At 49.1% G+C, this 27,280-nt stretch overlaps 2 protein-coding genes across 7 annotated transcripts; one reads left to right on the top strand and one right to left on the bottom strand.

The window, feature by feature from the left end:
* The first annotated feature begins 7,840 nt into the window (after positions 1–7,840).
* CIB3 (calcium and integrin binding family member 3) lies at positions 7,841–13,695 on the top strand. Of its 2 annotated transcripts, XM_024767563.1 has the most exons (6): positions 7,841–7,891; positions 8,111–8,145; positions 10,083–10,194; positions 11,190–11,337; positions 12,156–12,351; positions 13,572–13,695. In XM_024767563.1, the coding sequence occupies exons 1-6, from the start codon at positions 7,841–7,843 to the stop codon at positions 13,591–13,593; spliced, it is 564 nt and encodes a 187-aa protein (XP_024623331.1). In that variant the 3' UTR covers positions 13,594–13,695. The 2 variants fall into 2 exon arrangements, with proteins under 2 accessions (XP_024623331.1, XP_024623332.1); XM_024767564.1 differs by lacking the exons at positions 8,111–8,145; positions 10,083–10,194.
* Positions 13,696–15,543: 1,848 nt separating this feature from the next.
* Positions 15,544–24,126, bottom strand: HSH2D (hematopoietic SH2 domain containing). Of its 5 annotated transcripts, none has more exons than XM_024767582.1 (7): positions 24,020–24,126; positions 21,991–22,138; positions 20,163–20,252; positions 18,994–19,159; positions 18,328–18,462; positions 17,631–17,720; positions 15,544–16,195 (listed from the first exon to the last, which is right to left on the bottom strand). In XM_024767582.1, exons 2-7 carry the CDS (start codon positions 22,113–22,115, stop codon positions 15,671–15,673), a joined length of 1,131 nt encoding a protein of 376 aa, XP_024623350.1. In that variant the 5' UTR covers positions 22,116–22,138; positions 24,020–24,126; the 3' UTR covers positions 15,544–15,670. The 5 variants fall into 5 exon arrangements, with proteins under 5 accessions (XP_024623350.1, XP_024623351.1, XP_024623352.1 ...); XM_024767583.1 differs by having other exon boundaries at positions 17,643–17,720; XM_024767584.1 differs by lacking the exon at positions 17,631–17,720.
* Positions 24,127–27,280: the final 3,154 nt, after the last annotated feature.

The following is a 27,280-nucleotide window of genomic DNA, read 5'->3' as shown; positions in this document are numbered from 1 at the left end:
ATATATCTTTGCGATGTTCTTTTATTTCTGCCTTCAGCTTTTCACTTATCAAAATGTCTTGAAGCTCTTTACAAGACAGCAGGTACACTTCCACCCCACCTTCCTCAAAGCTGGATGTCCTGTGGATGAGTGAAGCCCTCCCCAACCAATGACCACCTAGGTGCCCACAAATCTTATCTGAGTTTTGCAACTGGCCTGAATCTGTAGCAGTGGAATTGCTGAGTCCAAGAGTATGTGCATTTGTGCATTTAAATTTGGACTGCTGTTGCCCAAATTGTGCCAGGGACATTTTTTGAGGGCATTATGGGGGTGGAGGAGAAAAAAGAAGAGAGAAGCAAGAGCCCCCAAATCTAGAGGGGGTCGACAAAGGAGGGCACGATGCCTGCCATTTCCCATTCTACCTGCAGGGGGCAGCAAACCGCTGCCCAATTCTCCAGCCATAGGCTCAACCTTTGGCGAACCGGAATTGATGAGATCGCCAAGAAAGGAGTGGCTGTAAATATATATATAACAGATTCACTTTGTTGTACTCCTGAAGCTAACATAACATTGTAAATCAACTGTACCCCAATACAAATTTTAAAAAAAGAAAAAGAAAAAGAAAGAAGGGGCTTCCCTGTGCCAGTGAATGGGGGCGACCAAGTGGCGCCAGCTTACTTGTGGGGCTGTCCACGACAGAATCAACTCCGCAGGGAGGGACAGGAAAGATTCAGGTGTGGAAATCTGTCTTCCCCAAGCCAACCCAGCAGCCTTGGAGCTCCTTTTTGGCACTTCCAAGGCTGTGTGCCCTGGAGCAAGTGGTCTGACCTCTCTGAGCTTCTCTTTCCTCTTTTATAAAATGGGAGTGATGATGATGATAACAATAACAGCTAATACTTTATATGGACTCATATGGAGATCATCTAATTTACTCTCACAGCCACCCTATTATGTAAACCATCCTGATTTTATAGGTCGGGAAACTGAGGCACAGACATAATCCAATGCACACTGAGTACTGTTTGATCCTTGTTTTTGTCAACCACTATGAGGCCATCCGCTCAAATTAGATGCATCACTGTTTTATAAACCTTAAGAAAGTGTTTTTCAACCATTTCCCCCCACTTATTCCCCCCTAAAGAGACCATTTTAATTTAATTTAATTAGAGAAGTTAAATGCTGATGAATAAGATTTTGCAAGGGAGGGTTAAGCTTTGGAGGGCCACAAACCACTGAAATATCTAAGATTTTTTTTGTCACCTCCTCCCCGCAAACCAATTTTCACCCCCTTGGGGGCAGTATTACCCCCACTGATAATTTGTGTTCTAAGGAAAATGTGACAAGTGAACTATGACACAGTGCTTTTGATTCCTTACAATTTTTATTTTATATCCTTTTGAAGAGTCTCGAGATTTTCATTATATGCTACTGCTGTGTATACATACAAAGAAAACCAGTGAATCAGTTAAGGCTTCCTAAATGTCTTCATATTCAGAGTATACTCTTCAAAATCACTTTCCAACTCTAGGTTGTCAATGCCTGTGCTTTATCACATGACATCTCCCTCTGTGCCATCAAGGACTCCTGTAAGGAGCATTTCTGTAAGACAATCCACACTGTTTCCAAAGAATAGGGTATGGAAAGAGAAAAAACATAGGGTATGGTGGGAAAACATGGGACATATCGCCTTCCAAGTGATCAAAGCCAATGTTGTTGGTGACATGGTATATAGCTCCTGGTATGATGTGATGATGAAACTGAGCAGGACCCTGCAGGGCCTTCCTGGGGACACACCCCATGTCCTCCACCTCTTGTTTGTAGACAAGCTTTAGCCTCCTACGCCTTCCCCAAGTTCCAAAGAGCAAACTTAACCAGAGAAGTGAGAAGGTGCAGAAACAAAAGAAAACAGTCAAGTGAGACAAAATAATAATAGTTTAGCCATTAAACAAAGTAAGGGACTTTTGGTTCCTCCTCAAGGTCTATAGATAATATTCTGAGCCATATCCTTGAGTTGTTTTGCAGATACTAAAACCCCTACCAGATGGAAGACGTTAACTGCATGCTGACCACCAGCACGTAGACCCCAGACCGGTTGGAACCAGAAGGTTGATGATTGAGATTCCCCAAACACCGCTCTGCTACCTCACCACCAACCAATCAAAAGGACATACACGAGCTGATCCCGCACCCTATGACCCTCTGCCTCACCTTGCCTTTAAAAACACTTCCCTGAAAGCCATCCGGGAGTTCAGGTCTTTTGAGAATGAGCTGCCCATTCTTCTTGTTTGGCCCTGCATTTGGGCACCTTGCAAAAAACACTGAAATTTCCTCCAGCAAGACCTGGTGTCAGTAGATTGGATTTGCTGCATGCAGGCAAGCAGACCCAAGTTTGGTTCAATTACAGTGAAGAAGGGCAAATGAGGTGTTTCCTGTTTGGGGCTATTATGAATAAAATAGCCATTATAGGTTTTTGTGTGAATATACGTTTTCATTTCTCTGGGGGTTGCCCATGAGTGCAAGTGCTGGGTTGTATGGTAGTTGAATGTATTTTATTTTATTTTATTTATTTTATTTTATTGTGGTAAGAACATTTAACTTGAGATCTACCCTCTTATCAAAGTGTATACTACATTATTGTTGGCTGGAGATACAATGTTGTCCAGCAGATCTCTGGAGCTTATTCATCTTGCATGATTGAAACATTATGCCTACTGATTAGTACGTCTCATTTCCTCCCTCAAGTCCCTGCCAACCTTTTCTACTCTCTGCTTCCAAGAATTTATTTTAGATATCTCATATAAGTGGAATCATGCAGTGTTTGTCTTTCTGTGACCGGTTTATTTCACTTAGCAAACATCCTCAAAGTTCAACCATGTCGTCACATATTGCAGAATTTCCTTCTTTTTACAGGTTGAATAATATTGCATTGTTTATATATATACCACATCTTTATCCATTCATTCATCGATGGACTTTCAGGCTGTTTCCATATTGTGGGTACTGTGAACAGTGCTACAATGGACATAAGAATGCTAACATCTCTTCAAAGTCCTGATTTACATTCTTTTAGATTTATACCCAGAAGTGGGATTGCTGGATCATATGGTAGTTCTATTTTTAATTTTTGAGGAACATCCATACTGTTTTCCACAGAGGCTGCACCATTTTGCATTCCCACCCACAGTGTGCAAGGGTTCCAATTTCTCCACGTCATTGCCAACACTTGTTTTTTGTGTGTTTTTGTTTTGTTTTGTTTTTGCAGATGTGAAGTGATATCTCATTGTGGTTTTGATTTGCATTTCCCTGGTGATTAGTGACATGCAGTATTGTTATTATGATTCTGAGTTTTACAGCCTATATTATTATTATTATTTTTTTTTTTGGCTGTGTTGGGTCTTCTTTGCTGCACGTGGGCTTTCTCTAGTTGTGGAGAGCGGGGGCTACTTTTCTTGCAGTGCGCAGGTTTCTCATGGCAATGGCTTCTCTTGTTGCGGAGCACAGGCTCTAGGCACACAGTCTTCAGTAGTTACAGCACACGGGCTCAGTAGTTGTGGCTCGCAGGCTCTAGAGCACAGGCTCAGCAGCTGTGGCACGTAGGCTTTGTTGCTCCGTGGCATGCGGGATCTTCCCAGGCCAGGGATCAAACCTGTGTCCCCTGCATTGGCAGGCAGATTCTTAACCACTGTGCCACCAGGGAAGTCCTATAGCCTATATTATAAGGGGATTTAAAAAGACCTCCTTGTTCCCCATTGCCTCATGGTTGAAGTCCAGGATATACTATAAGGTATTGTTGCATATAGTTTAACATAATAAAGCTGAAATTGATCTATGCCAAGATAAAATTAATTTATTTATACCATGAAAACTGATTTCTTGGAAATGCAAAAAAGAAAAAAATTCCATCATTGGAGCTGGTGTATCAGAGAAGCAGCCTCTAATGGCAGACATGAGCAGCAGCTTAATTAACCGTTATTAATTAACTTAATCATAGTTAGTGCTTGCTGAGCCCCTACATACAGCACTGGCTGGCTTGCTCTCTCTCAACTGTGTGATGCTTGCTCCAGCCTCAGGGCCTTTGCACTTGCTGTTCCCACTGCCAGGGACTCTCTTCCCACACAGCTTACTTCCCACTCACTTCCTTCCAGTCACTACTCATATGTCACCCCAACAGAGGTGCCTTCCCTTCCTAATCTTGTTAGCTCACCCTCATAGCTCACCCTCATCTACATAGCTCACCCTCATCTCTATCTATGTCTGCCCTGTTTTATTTTTCTTCTTAGAACTTAGCCCTCCTGACTAATTATGTGTTTATTTGGTTGCTTGCTCACTGGAATGTGAGATCCATGAGATCAGAAACTCATTTTTTTCCACAAATGTATTACCAGGACCTAGGACAGCGCCTGGCACACAGTACATGTTCAATCATTAATTAATTGGGGGGGGAGTTACATAACCAAATCACAAAGTGTTTGATGGGGTCAGGCATAGGAATTTGGACTTCAACCACGAGGCAATGGGGAGCAAGGAGGTCTTTAAAAACTAGTTTTGTTATTGTCTTCATTTAAAAAATGTATTGACCAGCAATAAAATTCACCCTTTTTGTGTACAGTACTATGAGTTTTCAGAAATGAATACAGCCATGTCACCGACACTACAATCAAGATATAGAACAGTTCCATCACCCCCCAAATTCCCTTGTTCCTCCTCCCACCTCCCAGCCCCTGGCAACCATTAATATATTTTCTGTTCCTATAGTATTGTCTTTTTGAGAATGTCACATGAGTGGATGAAATCATCTGGTAGATGTCTTCTTGACTCACTTGAAGGAAGTGAGGCTTCTTTCACTAAGCGTAATGCGTTTGAGATTCATTCACATTGTGCATATCAATAGTTCATTCTTTTTTATGGCTAAGTAGTATTCTATCATATGGACAAACCACAGTTTGTTTATCCATTCTCCAGGTGAAGGACATTTGTGTTTTTTCCCGTTGTTGAAGGTTATGAATAAGGCTGCTATAAAAATTTATGTACAAAGAAAATTTTAAGCTGAAATACAATTCACATACCATAAAAGTCACCCTTTAAAGTGCACAATTCAGTCACACTGAGTACGTTCACCATGTTGTGTAACATTCACCGCTATTCAATTCCAGAACATTTTCGTCACCTCAAAAAGAAACCCCATACCCATTAGAAGTCACTCCCCATTCCCCCTCCCTCAGCCTCTGGCAACCGTGTATCTATTTTCTGTCTCTGTGGATTTGCCTGTTCTGGGCATTTTATATAAATGGGATCATACAACATGTGACATTTTGTGTCTGGCTTCTTTCACTCAGCCATAATGGTTTTGAGGTTCATCCACGTCATAGCATGAATCAGTGCATCACTCCTTGGTACGACTGGATAATATTCCATTGTATGGATAGACCGCAATTTCTTTATCCATTCACCCATTGATGGCCATTTGGGTTGTTTCTACTTTTCTTTCATGTACAAGTTTTTACGTGGACATATATTTTCAATTCTCTTCACCTAGGAATAAAAATTGCTGGGTCATATGGTAGCTATAAGTTTAACTTTTTTTTTTTTTTTTTTTTTTTTTTTTTTTTGCGGTACACGGGCCTCTCACTGTTGTGGCCTCTCCCGTTGCAGAGTACAGGCTCCGGACGCGCAAGCTCAGCGGCCATGGCTCACGGGCCCAGCCGCTCCACGGCATGTGGGATCTTCCCAGACCGGGGCACGAACCCCTGTCCCCTGCATCGGCAGGCGGACTCTCAACCACTGCGCCACCAGGGAAGCCCTATAAGTTTAACTTTTTAAAGAACTGCCAGACTGTTTCCCAAAGCGTCTGCACCACTTTACATTCCCACCAGCAGTGTATGATGTTTCCAAAATCTCCACATCCTGGCTAACACCTGTTATTGTCTGTCTTTTTTAGTATAGCCATCCTAGTGGGTGTGAAGTGGTATCTCACTGTGGTTTTGATTTCCATTTACCTAATTACTGGTGATGTCGAGCATCTTTTCACGTGCTTACTGGCCATTTGTATATCTTTTTTGGAGAGAGGTCTATTCAAATCCTTTACCCATTTTGCTTTGTTTTAATAGACTTTGGTTTTAGAGAAGTTTTAGGTTCACAGCAAAATTGAGAAGAAGGTATTCAGAGTTTTCCCTTACATCTCCTGCCCCACTAATGCACAGCCTCCCCAGATATCAACAACCCCCACCAGAGTGGCGCATTTGTCACAGGTGATGAACCTACATTGACCCATCATCAGCTAGAGTCCATAGTTTAATTAGAACTTACTCTTCATGTTGTACATTCTGTGGGTCTGGACAAATGTATAATGATACATAGCCATCGTTATAGTATCATACAGAGTAGTTTCACTGCCCTAAAAATCCTGTGTTTCACCTATTCATCCCTCCCTCCCCCCAACATTTGCCCATTTTTTTCTTGGGTTATTTGTCTTTTTGTTGTAAACTTCTAATAGTTCTGTATATAGCTTGGAGACTAGTCCCTTACCAGTTACATGATTTGCAAATATTGTCTCTATTTCGTGCGCACGTACAGGTTTTTGTGTGCACATAGGTTTTCATTTCCCCTGGACAAATACCCAGGAGTGGGATTGCTGAGTCATGTGTAAGTGTATGTTTAACTTTATAAAAAACTGCCAACCCATTTTCCATAGTGGCTGTACCATTTTGCATCACACCCTCAATGTATAAGAGTTCCAGTTGCTCCATGTCTTCGTCAACACTTGGTATTGTCAGTTTTTTCCCCCAAAAAGATCATCTTCAGGGGGGTCTTTAAAGCTTGATCATAGTCATATTTTACAGGATGGCTTCACACGCTGGGGCAAAGTATGGAAGCTGAGGCAGGGGCCAGAGGAGTCTTGTGGGAGGAACTGCAATGGTCCAGGCCAGGGAGAGTGGGGATGAGGGAAGGGGAAGACTCAAGAGTGATTCAGGGGGCCTGGGGTATGGGGCTGGAACTGGCTGAGCAGGAGAGGAAAGTGGAAGGAGGCCAGATCCAGAGTGAGAAGGGCAGGGAGTGCCAGGCTGGGAACTTTCAACTCCCAGATTTTCTGCCCAAGAGGATTCTGAGTCTTAATAAGGTTGGGAGCTGCTACATTGTATTTACCCCTTGAGGATGTATGGCGCACATTAACATATTAAAGCCTCTGACAAGTACTCCAATAAAGAACTCTGGTGTTATTGAACCCAAACTTAGACATTGGATTGCTTTTCTCAAGCCATAGCCTTGTCCTCATCATCATCCCCAATGCATACCTCATCTAGCTTGTTTACCATTATGTGCCTAGAGCTTGCTTGTATCCAGTGGTCAAATATTTTTTGGGGGGTTGTATTAATGATCTCATTAGATCTTCAGAACAACTCTATGAGGTAGGTACTAATATAATTTCCATTTTACAAACAAGGCTCAGAGAGACCAGATGACTTGCCTAAGGCCACACAACTAGTGGGTAAAGAGCTGGAATTTGACCTGGGGTGTGCTGGCAGCCTCTCCATCACCCTGCCCATCTCTCAAAGGTGCCCCATAACCTCAGTGTCACCTGGTGGTGGCACGTGTGCTCTCCCCACTGAGGGCTACCCTGTGACCTCCCAAAGCCCTTCTCCTTGCTCTGGTGGCTATGGACATACTCAGGCTGTTGCCCAGAGAGCTCGGCTGTAACTTGAGTCTCACCCAGGCTGGGGGTGATGTGGAGGGTGGGCAGGTGACAACCAGGGCAGGGAGATTTGCCCAGACACTGGTACACAGCAGCCTGCCGACCGGTGTGGCCCCGAGGAGTTTGGGGGCTTTGGGAGCTTGTTCCAGGGTCCTGGCAGTGGTCTTCACCATGGGCAACAAGCAAACAGTATTTACTCATGAGCAGCTGGAAGCATATCAGGTAGGCGTGATGGGCCGGGCCCTCGGTGGGTTTGGCAACCTTGGTTTACTGGCCCAAGAAATGGGGACAGCATCTCTTCATCCTGGGTGTGCAGTCAGCAAGTGTTCTGGGGAGGCTCTGTGTGTGGCTTCAGGCAGCGATGGACGTGGGCTTGTGGGAGAGGAAGGAGGCCCCCCCCCCCAGGCAGGGTCTGGGTCAAGCCAACATCTCTCTCCGCAGGACTGCACCTTCTTCACGAGGAAGGAAATCATGAGGTCAGTCTAGGGAGGAGGGAGGAAGAGGTGGAAACTTGCTATACGTTGCTTGATTTGCAATTTGACCACGTTCAATGCTTCATAAGGGTTAAAGCACTAATGGGGGGATTGCGTGCATGGTTGGTGGATGGATGCAGAGACGGGAAGGCTGAGAAGTCACATCTGGTCCTGTTGTCACGTCTCTAGGCTGACAAGCTTGGCCTTTCTCCCAAAGGTGGTGGGGAGCCATGGAGAGTGTGTGAGCATGGCAGATACAGATCAGCATGTTAGAAAGATCCCCCTGAGGCCAGTGTCAAGAGGCTGGGAGGCCAGGGGCAGAGTCTAGAGCCAGTTCTGGGCTGTGGGGTTGACATCAATGTTAGAGAGTGAGAAGGTGGCCCCAGGCTGCTGCAGGTCCCTGGTGTGAGCGAGACAGGCACAGGTGGGTATTCTACATCATCACTCATCCCATCACTCTGGAGCTCTTATCCAGAGGCCCCGACCCATGAACTTGGAGCTGTGAAACTGAAGCTGGCTGGGGTTTAGCTGCAGAGTGATAGGGGCCAAGGCCCCAACTGTGTGGGCACAGGACATCCATTATTGATGGACACACCTTTCACCAGTGAGCCCCATTGTCTGGGTGAGGACAGCTTGCAAGGTCATCCTGGCCATCACGATTGGATTACTGATGGGGAAACTGAGGCTCAGACAAGGGAGGCTGACCCCAGGCCCCTGGGTAGATGGGTAGAGCCCCAAGGAGTTGGAGACTAACATTTTGTCTGCCTCAAGCTTCTCGCTTGTCAGACAGACCTACTGAGGGGAAAGGGGGATGAGGGGAAGAGGGACTTACACAAGGCCATACAGAAGCCCAAACCCAAGCCCAGGCTATTCTCTGAAGGAACCCAGGACTGAAGTTCCAGATATCTCCTCCTCGAGTTCCTAGTCATCATGTGACCGAGGGGCTCCTGTCCCCCTCAGAGACAGTCCCTAGCAACTTGGGGACCTCTGACTCATCAAGGATGGTCTCTACAAGGCTACTGCTCAGCATGCTTCAATGATGGTATGGTGTCACCAGGTGAGGGCATTAGGGTGGAGAGCTGGCTCTACCATCTAGGTAGTGTGTATGGCATTTGGTGTTTTGCAAAATGTCTTTCATTTACCCTTTTGAAAAACCTGAATATTAGACTTTTGTGTTTGCTCCGCCCCATTGAGAGAACCCTGCCCCCCGCTGTGAAGGGAGAGAAGGAAAGTGTGAGGATGTGGGCCTTTAGAGGCCTTGCCAATGATGTGATAATGTCCAGAGGTACATAGATTGGCTCAGATTCTCTGAATGCTAAATGTGAATGCTATTTGTCTCCTAGCATGGAGCAATGCTGTTTACTTTTTTGTTCTTTCATCTGCTTACTTCTTATTGACTTTCTCTCGGAGGAGACCCAAGGGCAGTGACAGTGTCTGTTTTGTTCACCATCCGTCTCTGTGCCTGGCAGATAGTAGGTACTCAGTAAATACTTGTTGAATGAATGAATGAAAATTTATCACAGTGCCTGGCACACTGTAGGCACTCAATAACTACTTGTTGAAAGAGGGAATGAATGAATGACCTTGCCTTAAACACTCTCTCTTTGTCAACCCCAACTGCTTGGTAAGCTCCTACTCATGCTTCAAAACCCAGCATCAATGCCCCCTCCTCCAGGAAGAATTTCCTCCTCCCTGGCTTGCTTCCTGCACTCTAGTTTTCCCTAGCTCTGGAGTCCTCTCTTTACCTTGGCATTGTCCCCAGGGCGATAAAGGCACCTGTGTCTGGCTTTGTGTGTGTGAGGCTTAGGCCCACGGCTAATGGCTCTTGGGGACTCAGCATCTTTCAGTGTAGAGTAAGCAGCTGCAAGAGTGAGAGAGTAGGGACAAGGCCACACACACCCATCTCCCAGACCTTCTCGTTGTTTCTGTCCCCACACCAGGCTCTTCTATCGCTACCAGGACCTTGCCCCCCAGCTTGTCCCTCTCGACTATACCAGCTACCCTGATGTGAAGGTTCCTTACGAGCTCATTGGCAGCATGCCTGAACTGAAGGTATGCCTGGGCCATGGGGCAGGCAGGGAAAAAGTAGTAGGGATGTCCCTTGCTGCATTCCTATGAGGTGAGTACTGTGATTATTTCCATTTTACATATGAAGAAACTGAAGTTCAGAGAGGTTAAGACACTTGTTCATAATCACACAGCTAGGACATGACACAGACAGGATTTAAACCCTGGGTTGTTGGGAAGATGAGATGAGATAATGCAGGTAAAGTGCTCAGTACAGGGCCTGTGACATGACAAGTACTCAGGGAACATTAGTTTTTCTTTTCATAGTAGGAGCTATTAAATGTGGGTTCTTCTCAGCTGGTTGTCTGACACATAGTTTGTGACTCTGGAGGGGACTCTTGGGGTGAGGGACTGTGGATAGAGATTATTTTATCACAGGGGACAGAAACCTCATTCAAGAGGGACAGAATGGGTTGGATCACATGAACAAAAATGCAGGGAGAGGCTTAGCATCATGTACGGCTGGAACCAGGGTCTCTGAGAATATGCTTGGGAATCTCCCTCCATCTTTCAGCTTCTCCCAGGAAGAGTCTTCAGTCTCAGGAAGCCTGTTCTCTTGAGGTAGTGAAGGGAAACACCAGCTGCCTCAGATTTCCTCCCATAAGCTCTGCAACAAGCAGAAATAAGGTTCCTCCACCCCAACTTTTCAGCAACTCTCCCAGGGCAGCCTCTGATTGGCAAGTTTGAGTCATATGCTCATCCCAGAGGCAATCACGGATGCCAGGTGAATGGAAATCCCTGATTGGCCTCACTCGGGTCATGTGACTGCCTCTGAAGCTGGAAATGGGGTTAACGACACCCAGACCACTGGGGTGGAGATTGGAGTTGCCTGAAGTCCTCTCCAGGGATCATGGGAGGAAGAGAGTCTTGGTGAGGGGTACTTGGAGGTTCCCAGGAAGGTGAGTGTTGAGAGTGAAACCATGCAGAGCCCTCCCCCCAAGGTCCTGGTCAGGGATTGGTTCCCTGCTTCCTGTCTCTAGGACAACCCTTTCCGTCAGAGGATTGCCCAGGTCTTCTCCGAGGATGGGGATGGCCACATGACCTTGGACAACTTCTTGGACATGTTTTCTGTGATGAGTGAAATGGCTCCCCGCGACCTCAAAGCCTACTACGCTTTTAAAATTTATGGTGTGTGCAGGGACCCGGGGTGGGGAAGCGGGAATGAGACCGGGTCGGGCCAGGGGCTGTCCTGCCATCACAAATGTCTCCCCAAGGGCTCCGAGGCCCTGCGTGGCCCTGTCCTTCACCTCACCCTGGTACCTCCCCACCCCATCCGTTTACTGACTCCATTCCAGCCACAATGGCCTGGCTGTTTCCCCAACACACCAAACTCTTTCTGCCTCTAGGCCTTTGCCTCTGTTGTGCCCTTGTCTAGAATACCTTTCCCCTGGCTCCTTCTTACCTTGAAATTTTGGTGAAAAGTAACCCATGCCCCCGAGTTACTCTCCATGCCACAGCCTATTTCTCTCCTTTCATGGAGCAATGCTGCTTAATTTCTTGTTCATTCATCTGTTCACTCCTTATTGACTTTCTCTCTGAGGAGACACGAGGGCAGTGACAGTGTCTTTTTGGTTCACCATCTGTCTCTGTGCCTGGCACTTAGTAGGTACTCAGTAAATACTTGCTGAACGAATGAAAATTTATCACAGTGCCTGGCACACAGTAGGCACTCAATAAATACTTGTTGAAAGAGGGAATGAATAACAGTTATCACACACTTGACACATAGTAGGTGCTCAATAAATACTTGAGTGAATGAATGACCTCCCAGCAGGTCCCTGCCCAATTCCAAAGCAAGATCCAGATATTACCCTAGGGTCTTGGGTTCCCTCCAGTGGCTCAGTTTCCTCCTCTGTAAGACAGGGAAAAGATGTGCCCATGACTGGCCCAGCCTGCCTGCCCCTGTGTCCCCTCACCACCACAGCCCCACCTGTTCTGCTGCGCAGACTTTAACAATGATGACTACATCTGTGTGTGGGACCTGGAGCAGACGGTGACCAAGCTAACGCGGGGAGAGCTGAGCGCTGAGGAGGTGAGCCTGGTGTGTGAGAAGGTGCTGGATGAGGCCGACGGGGACCACGATGGGCGACTGTCCCTGGAAGACTTCCAGAACATGATCCTGCGGGCGCCGGACTTCCTCAGGTAACATTCCTCTCCACCCTGCACAATCCGTTCCCATGTATGAGAGAGGCTCTTATGGAAAGGGTTCACAGACTCCCTTTGTGAAAATCCCTCTGTTCATTCATTTGTGACCTTGGGGAATTTTCCCGACCTCCCTAGCCTCAGTCCCTGTGTCTTTAAAATGGGGATAATTAGAGACCTTGTGAACACCTCCTCTGGGTGGACACAGCTCTTTGGGTGAGTGGAATATGGTTGGACTTCAGCCCTCAGTTGCTTGAACATTTTGTAGTGAACAGACTGTACCATAGCACTTGGCAGCCCTGGGGAGAATCAGTGCTTCCACTGTAGGGTGGATAGCATGGGTTAAATGAGTTAATACAGGGGTTGGCCCACCACCTGTTTTTTTGTACCTCCCGTGAGCTAAGAATGGTTTTTACATTTTTAAATGGTTGGGGGAGAAAATAAAAGAATAATCATACTCCACGACACATGAAAGCCGTATGAAATTCAAATTTCCGTGTCTATTGCTAGTTTTATTGGCACACAGCCATGCCTGTTTGTGTACATAGTGTCTACGGCTGCTTTTGAGCTACATGGTGGTGCTGAGTCATTGTGCAAAGTTGGAAATATCAACTATTTGGCCCTTTGCAGAGAAAAGTTGAGTGACCTCTGAGCTAGTACACGGAAAGAATTTAGAGCAGTGCCTGGTATACAGTAGGTGCTCAGTAACTGCTTTATGGTTGCTGTTGTGGCCGTTATCATTGGTGGTATCCTTTCATGACCAGAGGGCCTCCTTCCTCTACCCTGGATAAGCAAGGCTAGTCTCCCGCCACAGAGACACAAATAATGACACCAGGATGAATCCCTTGCTACTAATTGAGCACCTACTGTATGTCCCGCCCTGTACATTGGCCTCTTTTTAGCCCTTATTACAGCACAGTGAAGGAGGGACAGCTTATCCCCATTTTACAGGGGAGTAAACTGAGGCCCAGAGAGGGGTAGCCGCGTACTTAGGGTCTGGGGCAGAGCCAGGATGTACACTCTGATCCAAAATGATGTGCTCTCAACCCCTGTGGGGGTCAGGAAGGCCACGGCCTGGGGTTTATTGAGGGGGTCTATCTCTCCCCCACCCACTGTGGCTCCTTGCATGCCTCGGGGACTCCTGGTGGGAGTGTTGGGGAGAAGGACGAAGGAAGGGTACCCTCTGCCTGCTGACAGACTCCTTTTCTCTTTGTACCCAGCACCTTCCACATCCGCATCTGAGGGTACTTCAGAGGAGCCGGGCCAGAGGAAGGCAGGGCGACCCCTCATCTCAATGTAGAATCTGGTCTCCCTGGGCTCCGGGAATAAACACACATCACTGAGTCACAGCTGCTCCGAAAACGTGTTTCCCAACTTTAACCTGGCAGACAAGAGGGAGGCAGCCAAGGATCTAACCTCTGTCCTCACTATGTGATCCTGGGTGTGGCTGCACCCTCTCTGGGCCACAATCTCCCCATTTGTACAAGGAAAGGGGTGACTTCTGGATGTCTCTCCACCGAGAGGGCTGGAAGTGCCTCACTGTGGGTCTTGGTGGGCAGAGGCGAGGTGTGGAGATCAGGCCCATGCTGTCCCAGCTCAGGGCCCCCCAAAGCCCAACCCTCGACCACTCAAGTTGCCTTTTCCCCCCTCAATCCCTGAATTCCTCAAGGGGACTAAAGCTTCACCGCCTCACTGATTCATTAGAATCACCAGAGGAGGCCTCTGGAGAGGGTGTGGTGGCAGGAATGTTATTCACTGAGGCTGGCACAGTGCTTTACAGTTCAGGAAACACCTGCCATTCTTTCATCACATTGGCTGCCTGTGACATCCCAGCAGGGTTGGCTGAGGATAACTCACACTTCGTTCAGAGGCAACGGGGTGACTTGCCCAAGGCCACACCTGAAGTCATCTGCAGAGGTGGACTTGAACCCAGGCCCACTTCACTGCACATCCCAGACCTCTACATCTTGCAGATTTGGGAACCCCCATACCCAGTCCACCTATAGTCAGCCTGGGGGCCCATTCCATGTCCCCAGTCAATCCAAGGAGTGGTCATTCCTGCAAGAGAGACAAGCCCCCCAGGGACCCTCCCAGACACCTCCACTGTGTATTATTTCTAGGGTGTCCACTCTTGCCCTAACCCCCATTTATTAAGCACCTACTGTGTGCTAAAGCCCTAGGTTTTATTTGAATTCTGCTGGTTCATCCTGAGAAAGAGGGACTGCTCTTCTCCCCATTTTCCATATGAGGAAACGGGCCCAGAGATGTCTAGTGACTCACCAAAGGTCACACAGCCCCACAACCCAAGATTCCCTCCAGAGCCCATCCCCATCCACAGCCCTAGGCTGCCTCTCCCTTTTTAAAGGAAAGGGCCTCTTATGCTTCTCCTAAAGCTGCCGTTGATGTCAGGAGTGCTTACTGTGTGCCAAGCCCTCCACAAGTTTCATCTCCATTTGCACAAGAACCCTGAGAGGAAGGCATGAACAGCCCTGTTACAGACAAGGATGTACTCTATGAGGTGTGCCTAGGTTACGTGGAGAAAGGGCTCAAACTGACCTGGCTTCGAATCCTGGTGCTGACACCCCAGCCATGTGACCTTGGCCACACCTCTTCTCCTCTCTGAACCTGGATCTTTATTTTTTTAATTTTAATTTAATATAATTTAATTGTTTTGGCTGTGTCACGCAGCTTGTGGGATCTTAGTTCCCCGACAAGGGATCGAACCCAGGCCCTTGACAATGAGAGCATGGAGCCCTAACCACTGGACCGCCAGGGAAATTCCTGTCTCTTCTTTAAAATGTGCAGAATGGGGGCTTCCCTGGTGGTGCAGTGGTTGAGAGCCCGCCTGCCGATGCAGGGGACGCGGGTTCGTGCCCCGGTCCGGGAAGATCCCATATGCCGCGGAGCGGCTGGGCCTGTGAGTCATGGCCACTGAGCCTGCACGTCCGGAGCCTGTGCTCCGCAACGGGAGAGGCCATAACAGTGAGAGGCCCGTGTACCACACACACACACACAAAATGTGCAGAATGAACCTACCTGATGGGCCTGCTCAGAGGCATAAAAGAAATAATGAACATGGAGGGTCTGGTGTGAGGCTAGGCACAAAGTAGGTGTCCTAGACGCCACTGCGGTAACATTATTATTATTACTAATTATTATTAAAATGACCAGGTCACCTTACTGGCAATCGCAGGACCAGACCCAAGCAATGTCTTTATTACATTCCTCAGGTCCCTGAGGGCTAGTGGGTCACAGCAGAGAGCAAAAGGTCCAGGTATGAACGGCCCCCGGCAGAGAGGGTCCCAGAGCCGGGGCGAACCTAGCAGTACCCAGGGGCGAAGGGTGGCGGTGAGCGGTACTCCTCGGGGAGACAGTCCTGTGGTTCTTTCGAGCCCCTCGGCTCCGGTTTGGACACGTGTGAGGACAGGGCCCTCACCACTGCCTGGTGCCAGTCCCTGACCCTCGAGGTTGTCTCGCTCCAGCTGGCTGACCTTGAGGCTTTCCTGGAGGGCTCATCTCTGTTTCTTGGAGCTTGGGGGTCTGTGTAGACGTTATTTTTCCAGGCTGAGTCCCCTGCTCCAGCTCCAGAGCCATGGGCCACCACCAATGGCTTGGCGTCCCAGAGCGATGAGCTCGCAGCCACCAGCTGGGATTTCAGCTCCTGCTGGACCTTCTTGCCCGTCTGGGGGAGTATCTTGAGATTCCTCCAGATTTTCTGGCGGACCTCCTCAAGAGGAGCTTTCGGGGGGCAGGAGGAAGTAGCTTTCTCCGTGGATGCCCCGTCCGGCTCTGCCAATGGCTTCCCTTCTTTTCGCCGATGGAGCAGGACTGGGTTTGTGAAGGCCTGAAACGGAGAGCAGGTGAGACCTGGGGCTACCCCGCCTACCACAGCTCTGAATCTGCCCCAGAAACTGGGATCTGGGTTCCACCCAGATGTCCTGGGGCCAAGAAAGTCCCAAAGAGAACCCCCAAGCCTGATCCCACGACCCACACTTCCTGTCTCAGTAAAGGGCTTCACTGTCTCCCTCAGTGGTTGGCAAACTTTTTCTGTAAGGGGTCAGAGAGGAAATGTTTTCAGCTTTGCAGATCAGTCTATGTTTCATTACTCACCTCTGCTGTTGTAGGGCCAAAGCAGCCAGAGATCATACGTCAGTGAGCGAGCGTGCCTGTGTTCCTCTAATACTTTATGGACACGGAAATGTGGGTTTCATCTGACTTTCAAGGGTCATGAAATACGATTTTTCTTTTGATTTCTTTCAGCCATTCAAAAACATAAAAGTCATGCTTAGCTCATGGGCCATACAGAAGGAGGCAGTGGGCCAGATGTGGCCCTTGGGCAGTAGTTTGCCAACCCCTGATCTACCAGGTTGTTCAGGCCCCAAACTTGGGTGTCATTTGTGGCAGATGCTGTCAATGCCCCATCCACATCCCTTTGTCTTGAGCATTTTGGTGCCTCCAGGTCCACTCCCAAGTGCCAGCAGTGGGGACTCTGCCTTGGGGACTTCTTTGGCCACTTTGCAGACCAGAGGTACCAGAGAATTAAAACCTCCCAGAGACAGCGCTTGACTAATGACTGATGGAAGGGAAGATCAGTACCACAGCTCCTTGTCCCTAAGGTGGGATAACTGACGTGCGTGTTCCACAGAGTCCACAGGGGTAACCTGCTCACTACAGCAGCCTCCTTTGGTGGCCCTCTCTCTCCTGACCCACTTTCCTGCTCCCCTCATGGCACCTCCTGGGATCACTTCCCAAATAATGGATGACTGGGGGACTCAGACCATGATACTGTCCCTCTTCCCCTCACCCTCCACCTCCAAGCCATCAGCAAGATCCACCTTTAGGGCTCCCTTTCTAGTTTCTCCCACATGGATACTGTCCCTGCCTCCTTCCCGCCCCCAGACAGCCCCTTCTTGCAGCTGGCAGCCACAGGGAACACCATCAGTCCCACCATGCTCAAGCTCTCTCATGGCTCCCCAGCACACCTGGAATAGATCCCAGCACCTCACCCTGGCCCCAAGACCCGGCATGAATGACCCTTGCCGACTCTGGCCCCTCACCTCCCAACAATCTCCCTTTTGCTCACTCCACTCTGTCCACACATTGGCTATTGTGGTTCCTGTTTTTCACCCTGAGCCTCAGGACATTTGCATGTGCTGTTTCCTCTATTTGGAATGCCCTCCCTGCATCTCTATGTGTGGTTGGCTCCTCTTCATCCTGAATGTCCCAGCTCTATGCCACCTACTCCAGGAAGCCTTCCCTGACTGTTCCCCCACCCTCACCTGCAAACCCACCGATGTGCCAGGTCCTCTGAGGGACAGGAGAAGCAGTGGTGAACAAGTCAGATTCCCAGGCCTCCCAAAGCTCACAGTCTGATGGGAGAGGCAGGCAGGAAACATGAAAACTCATAAATAAACAAGACTTTTCAAATTTTACAGACTGCTCTGCTGCAAATGAACAGGGTGATGTGATGGAGACGGCAGAGGGGCTACTTTAGGTCTGGTGACTGGGCAGAGAGATACTTGAAGAAGAAGTGATGAACGAAGCCAGGCACGGGAAATCTGGGGGCAGAGCACACAGCACATGCAAAGGCCCTGAGGTTAGCTTGATGTGTCAGAACAGCAGAAGGGTTGGCAGAGGGGCTGAAGTTGGGCTGGTGATGGGTAGCGGGACCTGAGATCATAGTTGGGATTTTAATCTCAGTGCCTTGGGAAATCACTGAAAAGTTTTTTGTTTGTTTGTTTGTTTTTGGTTTTTTTGGGGTTTTTTTGGCCACACCCCACGTGGCATTGGAAGTACAGAGTCTCGACCACTGGACTGCCAGGGAAGTCTCCCTGAAAAGTTTTGAGCTCGGAGCTACGGGATCTAATCTTCATTCTAGAACATCTCCTCTGGCAGCTGTTGGCCACCTCTGCTCCTGCATCCCCCTGCCTCACCTCCCGCCTTCCAGATTGAAGGTGCCAGTTTTCTGTCACATACCTCTTCAAGTGGGGCCATGGGACAAGAGGAGGGATTCTGATATTTGCTGAGGCCAAGAGCAGAGCTGGTGGCTTCCTCAGCCAATGCGTTGGAGAAAAGGAAGAGATCCTTATAATCCGCATTTGCTGGATCCTTCTGCGGGGCAGAGGGGACATGCAGCTTAGTCCCAAGGAGGGTACAGGGATGGGGCTGTGGTCCCAGATCCTGGAAATGGGGCCTCAGAGGTTGCCCCATCCACAAACCTTGTAAGGAAGAATGCCCCTCCCTCAGCAGCTACTGAGGGCTAGGCCCTGCCCTCTGGGCCTTATAAGGAATATGCCACACTCACAGCCCCTTCTGAGGGCCTAGGCCACGCCCATCAATCCTTATAAGGAGATATGCCCCTCCCACAGCAGCTTGTGAGGGCTGGGCCCCACCCACTGAGTCTTATAAGGAAATATGCTATTCCTGTAGATCAGCCAAGGTTATACCTGGCACATGAATTCCTGTAAAAAAAATCAGCCTGCGGGCCAGGGAACAAGGACCAGGAGGGGCGGGGCCACAAGAGAAATGGGGACCGCAAGAATGACAGAATCACAAGAGGCTGAGGGGACTGAGGGAGCAAAAGAGTCTGGGGGGCTTGGCCCTTGGGAGAGCGCTATGGCCCTTGAGGGTCCCAACCCTCACCTGCTGGCTGGGCTGCGTCAGCAGATCCCCGTGTGGCCGCAACGGCTGCTGCTGATGGAAGGTGACCAAGGCAACTAGAGAGGCATGGGCTCTCTCTTCCCCAGGGATGATGAAGCTCCCATCGTCCAAAAGTTTCACCATGAAGTGGCGGCAGCAGTTCTGAGCTCTGCGGAGACACTGCCATCTCATTCCCCATCATTCTGTCCCCATCCCCGAGCCCTTGACCTGGTAGCATCATGGCTACAGCCCATCTGCCTAGATTCCCTTGTAGTCTCCTCCACTCACTAGCCATGTGACACTTGGCAGGTGACTGCACTGTGCCTCAGTTTCCCCCTTTATCACATGGGGCTACTAAGGCTGACCTCAGGACTTCTTGTGAAGATGGAACAAGCTACTGCAGGTAAAAGCTTAGCTCCGTGCCTGGCAAGGGGTAAATGATCAATAGAAATGACAACAATGAAAACTGGTACAGGTACTGAATAAATGCTCCATTATTAATGAACGGATGCATTTATTAATGGACCACTATGTGCTTACTACGTCTCATTTAATCCTCCCATTATGACTCTGAATTAATTTTAGCATTCTTATGTTCGAGATGAGGACTTTGAGGGGGGAACAGAAAGGGTGAGTAACTTGTCCAAGATCACACAGCGTCTTAAGTGGCACAGCCAAGCCTTGGACTGTGTGACTAAAAGCCTAAGCTTTCCCCTCTATGGGTAACTCTGTAATAGGTCCATTTAAAAAATTCCTTTGGCCTGGAATCCTTTTGAAAAGTAGTTTGTGCTGCTGAATCCCCTAACTGAGATGCTGGATCGGGCATCGAGAAATTAAGGAGCTGGGCTGCCCTGGTTTCCCCTAACATGTCCCCCTGAGTGAAGTCAGGGAGTTGACATTTAAATGGTAGGGGAGAGGGGTAGTAAGGGGAAATGCAGTTGCCACTCTTGAGTCCTCAGCAGTTCCTGTTCTCAGACACACAGTCTCAGTTACCACCAGGCCCAAGTCTGCTGGTTACAGCCAGACCTGCAACTGCCTTCTCTTCAGTTATATCTGGCCAGACCCTCGCACTGGTTGCTCACTGAGAAGTTGTTGTATGAAGCACCACTTGCTCCTCCAAGGAAGCCCCAGAGCCCTCCTGTCCCTGCCCTGGCCCCTAGCCCAGGCCTTACTTGTAAGAGAGCGTGTAGCCCACGTGGCTGTGACTGACCCTGATGAGGAAGGATCCCAGTGGCTGTGACTCCAGCAAGTTCTCGGCATCCCTGGAAGGGCAAATACAGGAGAGAGATGGCTAAGCATACTGGCCAGATGTCTGGTATACCAGTCATCCCAGTACTGGTGCCCCTGAGTCAGAGAGGCCTGTACTTTTCTGTTTTCAAACAAACAGCCTAAAACCCCTTCTTTTCTTGGTTATTTCAGATCTTGAGATATTCAGGGACAGGGGTGTTCTCCCAGACTTGGCAGGAAGCCTCTGATGACCTTGACCATCTCTCAGAGCCCCTGCTTGCCTTCCCAATGCCTGGAAGGCACCCCCCAGAGGCACCTTTGGGTAGATCAAGGTGTCACAGGTAATAAAGCAGGAGCTGCTCTTAGATGCATTTGGTTTTAAAATCCAGCATGCTTTTCATTAGCTGTGTGACCCCTGGTGAGGGTCGGTCCCTTGGTGACCTTCAGCTTCCTTAAGGTGAAAGTAAACTCTTACTCTCAGGGCCCACTTGAGGACAGATGACGTGCATCCAGCGCGAGTGTGCAGCTGGCTTACTGCCAGCTGGTAAGAACCCACAAAGATGCTGACTACAGTAACTCCCCTACATATGAACCTTCAAGATGCGAACTTTCAAAGATGCGAATGTATTATAAACCGCTTACAGTACAGTACTGTTGGGCTGGCCAAAAAGTTGGTTCAGGTTTTCCGTAAGAGCGTATGGAAAAACCCGAACGTACTTTTTGGCCAACTCAATACATTGCCAATTGTGTTAGCTGGGTACCTAGGCTAACTTTGTTGGACTTACGAACAAATTGGACTTCCGAACACGCTATCAGAATGGAACTCATTTGTATGTAGGGGACTTAGTGTATTATTGTTACTCTTATCCCGGGTTCACAAAGAGCAATGTGGCCTTCTAGGAGACCGAATGGGGATTTTGGACCCAAGCTGTCGAATACAGAGGCCACTGGCCACGTGTGGCTGCTGAGCCCTTGAAATATGACTGGTGGGAATTGAGACGTGATTTTAGCATATAATACGTGCTGGATTTTGAGGACCTAGCGCCGATTACATGTTGAAATGAGAATATCTTGGATATACTGGGTTAAATAAAAAATATGATAAAAATTAATTCCACCTGTTTCTTTTCACTCTTTTAACGAAACTACTAAAAAGATTTAAAATTGTAATGTGTGGCTCACATTGTATTTCTTTTGGTGCACCCCAGAACTCAGAAACCATGCCCAGTTCCTCCTCTCTGTGGCTTTCACAGTTTCCTCGACTTCCTGCATGCAGAATGTGGCAATAAATGTTCTATTCGCTATTTATTTAGAGCCAGACCCTAGGGGTGACTAGGTGGATTTGTTCATGTCCTCAGAGCTCAGTCTGATGTAGGAAGTGCATGTTGGTTATATCCCTGATGGACTGAGAGCAGCTGTTTGGGGCACTGTGTTAAGAAAGATTCTGAGGCTGCATTCTGCCATCATTGACTGGTGAGGTTGCATCCCCACCTGGGTGAGGTGGGGGGCAGGGGCCTGTCAGGTCCCTGGCAGTGCTGGTCTGGTGGCCACTTGTATAGAGAAAGCTGAGGACCCGTAACTTGCTCAAGGTCACATAGTGAGTCCATGGAGGAGGCAAGATTCAAGTCTGGGACTCCAGAGCTCTTTTCACCCACCCTCTTAACACACTTAGCTGAGCTAAGCCCAGAATTCTGCAGTAAAAACCTGCCTAGAGTCGGGGAAGACAGGGGAAGAGGGTGAAGGGCAGGGTGGAAGGTGTGGGTGTGTCCTTACTCTCTTGAGATGGCACCATGGAACCACTCAGGGACCCCTCCACAGGTCAGCTGGTCCACCTGAGTCTGCACGAACCAGTCCAGTCTTGGAGGCAGTGGTGGGGGCAGCTTTCTGGCCTCTGTCATGGCTTCCAGGGGTGAGGGGTGACCTGGGAATGGGAGGGAGGAAAGAGAGTCAAGCCTGGACCACGTCACAACTTTGCTCTATTCACGCAGCTCATGGTGTTTCCTCCTTTAAGAAGTCCTCCAGGCTGGACAGAACAACAGGATTGAAGTCGGCTTGAGTTTCTTGAGCACCTACTATGTGCTGGCACTTTATGCACATTCACTCATCGACTTGTCCCAAACCGCGCCCGCCCCCCCAAGGATTTTTCCTTTTCCTTTTATTCTTATTATGTCGTTACTACAAGTATTAGAAAGTCCCTTTTAAAAATATATGTATTTAAGAACTGAGTTTATTTAAATATTAAGTAACTATCACTGTCCTGGGAGGGACATGGAGATGGCAAAATGATAAGTGAATGAATGAAACAGCAGGTACACAGTGGGTGCCATAAAAGGTTGCCATGGTTTCATTAAACACTACAGAGATGTGGCCCCAAACAGTTGCTTCTGCCACCGTCGTCACCATAAGTGGTGGCTACAGATGGCACACCTATAACTTGTCAGGTGCATGGCTAATTCACACTCATTCTCAGCAGTTTTAAGCTCAGGTACCACAGGACTTCGTGAGCCAAGACAGAGAAAACAGAGCTGGAAAACAGAAAGAAAACAGCAGCGATTTGCAGAACAGTATTAAGTCAGTGAAAATCCAGCAAAAGGGTTGTGCCCTGCTGGGTTGTCTACACATGACCCCTCACTTTTACCCTTAATTCTGTCCCCAAACTGCAGCTCGCCCCTTCTCCTCCCACCCACTGGTCTAACTTTTTAATATCTCAGAAGGTCTTTGTTACCAAGCTGTTTCCACAGGGAGGGGATGTGTTTATCAACCCAGTCAATATTGACTTTCTCCTGCCAGAAGACAGACACCAAGCACACCCTCTGGGGAAGGACCCAAAGGAATTCTGCGGCAAGTGAAATTAAATAGATCCATTAAAAAATGTTAAATGAAGCAGCGTGACAAATCAGTTGAGCCCAATCAGAACCAGGCAACCCGGGTTCAAACCCCAGCTCCCTCACTTAGCTGCTGTGTGACCTTGAGCAAGTCACTTAACCTCTCTGTGCCTGAATTTTCATCTGCAATTTGGGGTTAATGATGGTAATTACCTGAGAGGGTACAGTTGGCACAGCAGTAAGCACTGTATGTATATAATGAACATTCATGAATCCAGTAGTGACCTAGCATGAGGTAATGTTTACAAGCTTGTTCTTTTTTTCTACCAGGAAGAACTCTTACTTATCCTTCAAGAGTCAGCAAAAATATCCCCCCTCCAGGCAGCTTTCTTGCCTCTTCTCTAAGACAAAGCCCTGGGCATCCCTCTCTGTCCCTCACCTTCCCCACCATTCTGGTCTAGCCTTGCCTCATGGAGCTGGAGTGTCTCTGTCTGGCTCTGTCTCCCCCATATTAGGAGCTCTTGAGGACTGGGTCCAGGGCTAGGTTCTTTTGGATTTTTCTTGGTCCCCAGCATCACCTGGCACTGGGTGGGCACAGAGGAGGGTGCAGGGCTGTTGGCTGATGAATGAAGTCATACTGTTTTAAGCTTCTGACCCTGGCATTGAGGCCTCCCTCACCCCTTCATCCCCACATCCTTACTCTACCCCATACTGATCAAGCTGTCTCTCCTCTCCATGTCTTTGCCCATGCTGTGCCCCTGCCAGGAACGTTCTTTCCCTAATTCCAGCTCTATTTTCCAATGGTCACCTACCGGTGCCCCCAGAAAATTCCTCCTGCCTCTCTGGACCCCACCAGCCCTGTCCCTCCTTCAGGCCCAGCCTGGCCCCCATGTGCTATCTTCTCAAGGGTGGAGATGAAGCTCAGGGTCTTGGGGCCCTGGTCTCAGCATGGGGTGGGTACAGAAATAGGCACGTACCTGGGAGAACCCTGTGGGGGGGCCCGAGGCCCTCACTCTGGCTGTGCCCCGGCACCTGCAGGAGCCTGGGTTTCTGTTCAGGGAATGCACGTCAGCGGGGTGGGGCGTTGCCCCAAGTGGTTCCTGTTTCCTTAAGTAGGTGAGCTCTGGGCGGGGACTAGGACACTGCTGTCCCCCCCCTACCCCCCCGCCCCATCTGCAGTCTGACGGAGCTGCTGAGCTGCATGCAGGTGGATAGACACCCTTGCTCCATCCAGACCTCGACAAGCCTTTATTGAGCACCTACTGTGTGCCAGATCCTCAGGGAACAAAAGAGGTGACCCCAAGACAGGCATAGGTCCTGCCCTCCCAGCATCTATAACCTGGTGAGAAACGAAGAGAAGTGAGAAATGATTAATGCCATTGTTTCACAGTGGACAGCCTGTCAGGAAGGGGGAACTGGAGTTGCAAGAACCCCGCAGAGGGGGGCCTAACTGATCTGGAGGAAAGGGCTTGCTAGGGGGGCAGGTAGGAGTCAACTTGATTGCCGGGTTGTTGCACAGAAAGAGTGCTCTAGGGGGAGGGAACAGCACAAGCAAAATCCCTGAGGCAGGACTGAGCCTGGACAGGCTGAGGCCTCACTGCGTGCCACAGGGCTACATTATGACCTCCTCTGTAAGAAAACAAACAAAAAAAAGAACACACCCATTTAAAATTATTTTCTATAAACTCCTTGATATCAAGACTAACGTATCCTGGGCTGGATTTATTTTATATATTCATTATTATTGTATCCATTTTTTTCTCCTGATTTTAAAACACTAAAACATTTTGGGGGCCCCTACACACATTGTGGGCCCTGAGTGTGGGAACCCCTGCCTAACACATCAGCTAGCCCCAGATGCGCGCTGGCTGCCTCACCCGTCCCTGGCACACAGGCAAAACCACTTCCTCCTCCCTTTTCAGAGAGAAACGGCCCAGATCCTGTGGCTGAGCTGGGGGCCTCCCTGCGGACCTATCACCCTGGTGCAGCTGGTATAGATAGCCCCCCCATTGCAGGCTCAAGATGGATGTCATCACCATCCTCTGCTCCTGGGGTTGTTGACGGGGGTTGGGGGTGGTGGTGCTGGCCTTCTCTGGAGCCTGTGGGTCAGTAAGGCTCAAACAGGAGACACATGGAACCTGGTTTCTCACTTACTCGCTGTGCGGCTTTGGGTGAGTCACTCAAACTCTTCTGGGCCTCAGTTTCCTCATCTGTGAAGTGGGCACGAAGATAGCTCTCCTTAGTCACGTGACGACGATTAGGCAAGACAACCTTCAAGCATGCAGCATGGGGCTCAGTTAAGAGAAATATCAGGACTCTTCCCTGTGACTTAAGCTGATGCCTTTGTGCCTGGCTGGGGTAGATGCAAGTTTGGCCTCCTGATCTCACAAGCTGGGCTGCCTTGGGCAACACATTTCACCTCTCTGAACCTCCATGCCTTCCACGGCCCAATGGACAAGGTCCCAACCTCGAGGAGAAGAGCAATTCTTTGGGCAGGGGATCAGAATTGTCCAAGAGACCCTTGTCACTTAGAAAGTCTGGCCATCGGGGATCTCATTTACATAGAGTGCAGTCTCCAGAAACATGGGGTGTTTCAGTTCACCTCCAGCATGTCCCCCTGAGGTCCAACCACAGAGGGCACCACCCTGATTAGCCTGACCTGCCTAGGGGGGATGTGGTCTTTCCCAAACTAATGTCCTCCCCTGAGACTGTCACAACTGAATCATCCCCCATCTCTTGGTGGCCAACAGTCTTTGAACAGGGCCCTCAGAGGAACATTCCAGAAGGGGACCAGCAGGGAGATGGTGGGGCTGGGAGACTCCAAGGCCCCTGCCCCTCTGAAGTCAGCCCCTTACCCTTCCAACGTCAGGTCTGGGCTTCTCACTGGAGGCCCCAGTTGGTGACTGGGACATTCAATGGCCCCTATGTGGGGTGGCTCTCGGGGTAGGAGGCCACAGTGGTGTCTCAGCCCAGGGATATGCTGGGACTGTCGATGTCAGGGGTGGGGAAGCCCTTAGACTCTGTCAACTCTGGGCTTTACGCAATTTCACAGTTCTCTCATTCTCCAATGCCTCCGTTCTATTCATTCATTCCACAAAAACTGACTGAGCCCCAAGTGTGGGCACCATGTTAGATGCCGGGGATGAAGCAGAAGACAAAACAGGCCCTGTCCGTGTCATGCTGGAGCTCATACTCCACGGGGAGACTGATGCCACAGAAGTCCACATGCAGGAGAGGCTGGCAGAAGAGGAGACAGCAGGGGCAAAGGCCCTGGGATAGGAACAAACTTGGCACACTTGAGAAACAGACAATAGGCAAAGTGTCCAAAAGGTGGAGACAACCCAAACATCCATCAGCGGATGAACGCATAAAAGATGTGGTCCATCCACACAGTGGAATACTAAGCAGTCATAAAAGGGATGAAGATCATGACTGATCTCAAAAACTTCATGCTGAGTGAAAGAGGCCAGATGCAAAAGGCCACATCGCGTGCGATTCTATTTATACGGAACATCCAGAACAGGCAAATCCATAGACAGAGAGTAGATTAGTGGTTGCCAGGGACTGAGGGAGGGAGACTGGGGAGTGACCGCTAATGGGTACTGAGTGATAAAAATGTTCTAAAACGGACTCTGGTGATGGTTGCACAATGCTGTGAACACAGTAAAGACTACTGAATCGCACACTTCCGTGGGTGAACTGTATGGTGTGTGAATTACATCTCAATAAAGCTGTAATTAGAAAAAGAGCCGATGTGTCATCTGTCTCGGTACAAGAGGATGGTAGCTGAGGAGCTGCTTCCCCACCTGCCACCCCATCAAAGTCTTCAGACACAAGGAATAGTAATGACTCTCTGAGCAAGAGGCTGGTACAAGGTCGGACTGAGGAGTTCAAGGATGCCACCTGACCTGGCTGCAGGGGGTCACTGGTGGAATTTTAGGGCATTATGGGGCAAATACTTACAGCTCAAAGCTGTAAGCTACTTGGATGACTTGTTCCCCATTAGAGACAAGGTGTGAAAAGAGAGGTGAGCTTTTCTCTTGGGGCACAAGACAAATAATGATGCTAATGACGATGGATATGAATATGACGACACAATGTGATAGCAGTTAGCTTGGGATGCGCCCTCACGGGACCTTCACAGCCATCCTATGAGGTGGGAACTATGATCATGCCCAACTGAGGCTCAGCCCCTGGTTGTGCCGTGGGTCTGAAGCAGGACCATGGGGAGGAGACTT

Source organism: Neophocaena asiaeorientalis, unplaced genomic scaffold (assembly GCF_003031525.2).
Source record: "Neophocaena asiaeorientalis asiaeorientalis breed wild unplaced genomic scaffold, Neophocaena_asiaeorientalis_V1.1 scaffold87, whole genome shotgun sequence".
NCBI classification, from domain to species: Eukaryota; Metazoa; Chordata; class Mammalia; order Artiodactyla; family Phocoenidae; genus Neophocaena; species Neophocaena asiaeorientalis.
This window is presented reverse-complemented; position numbering and strand designations above follow the sequence as displayed.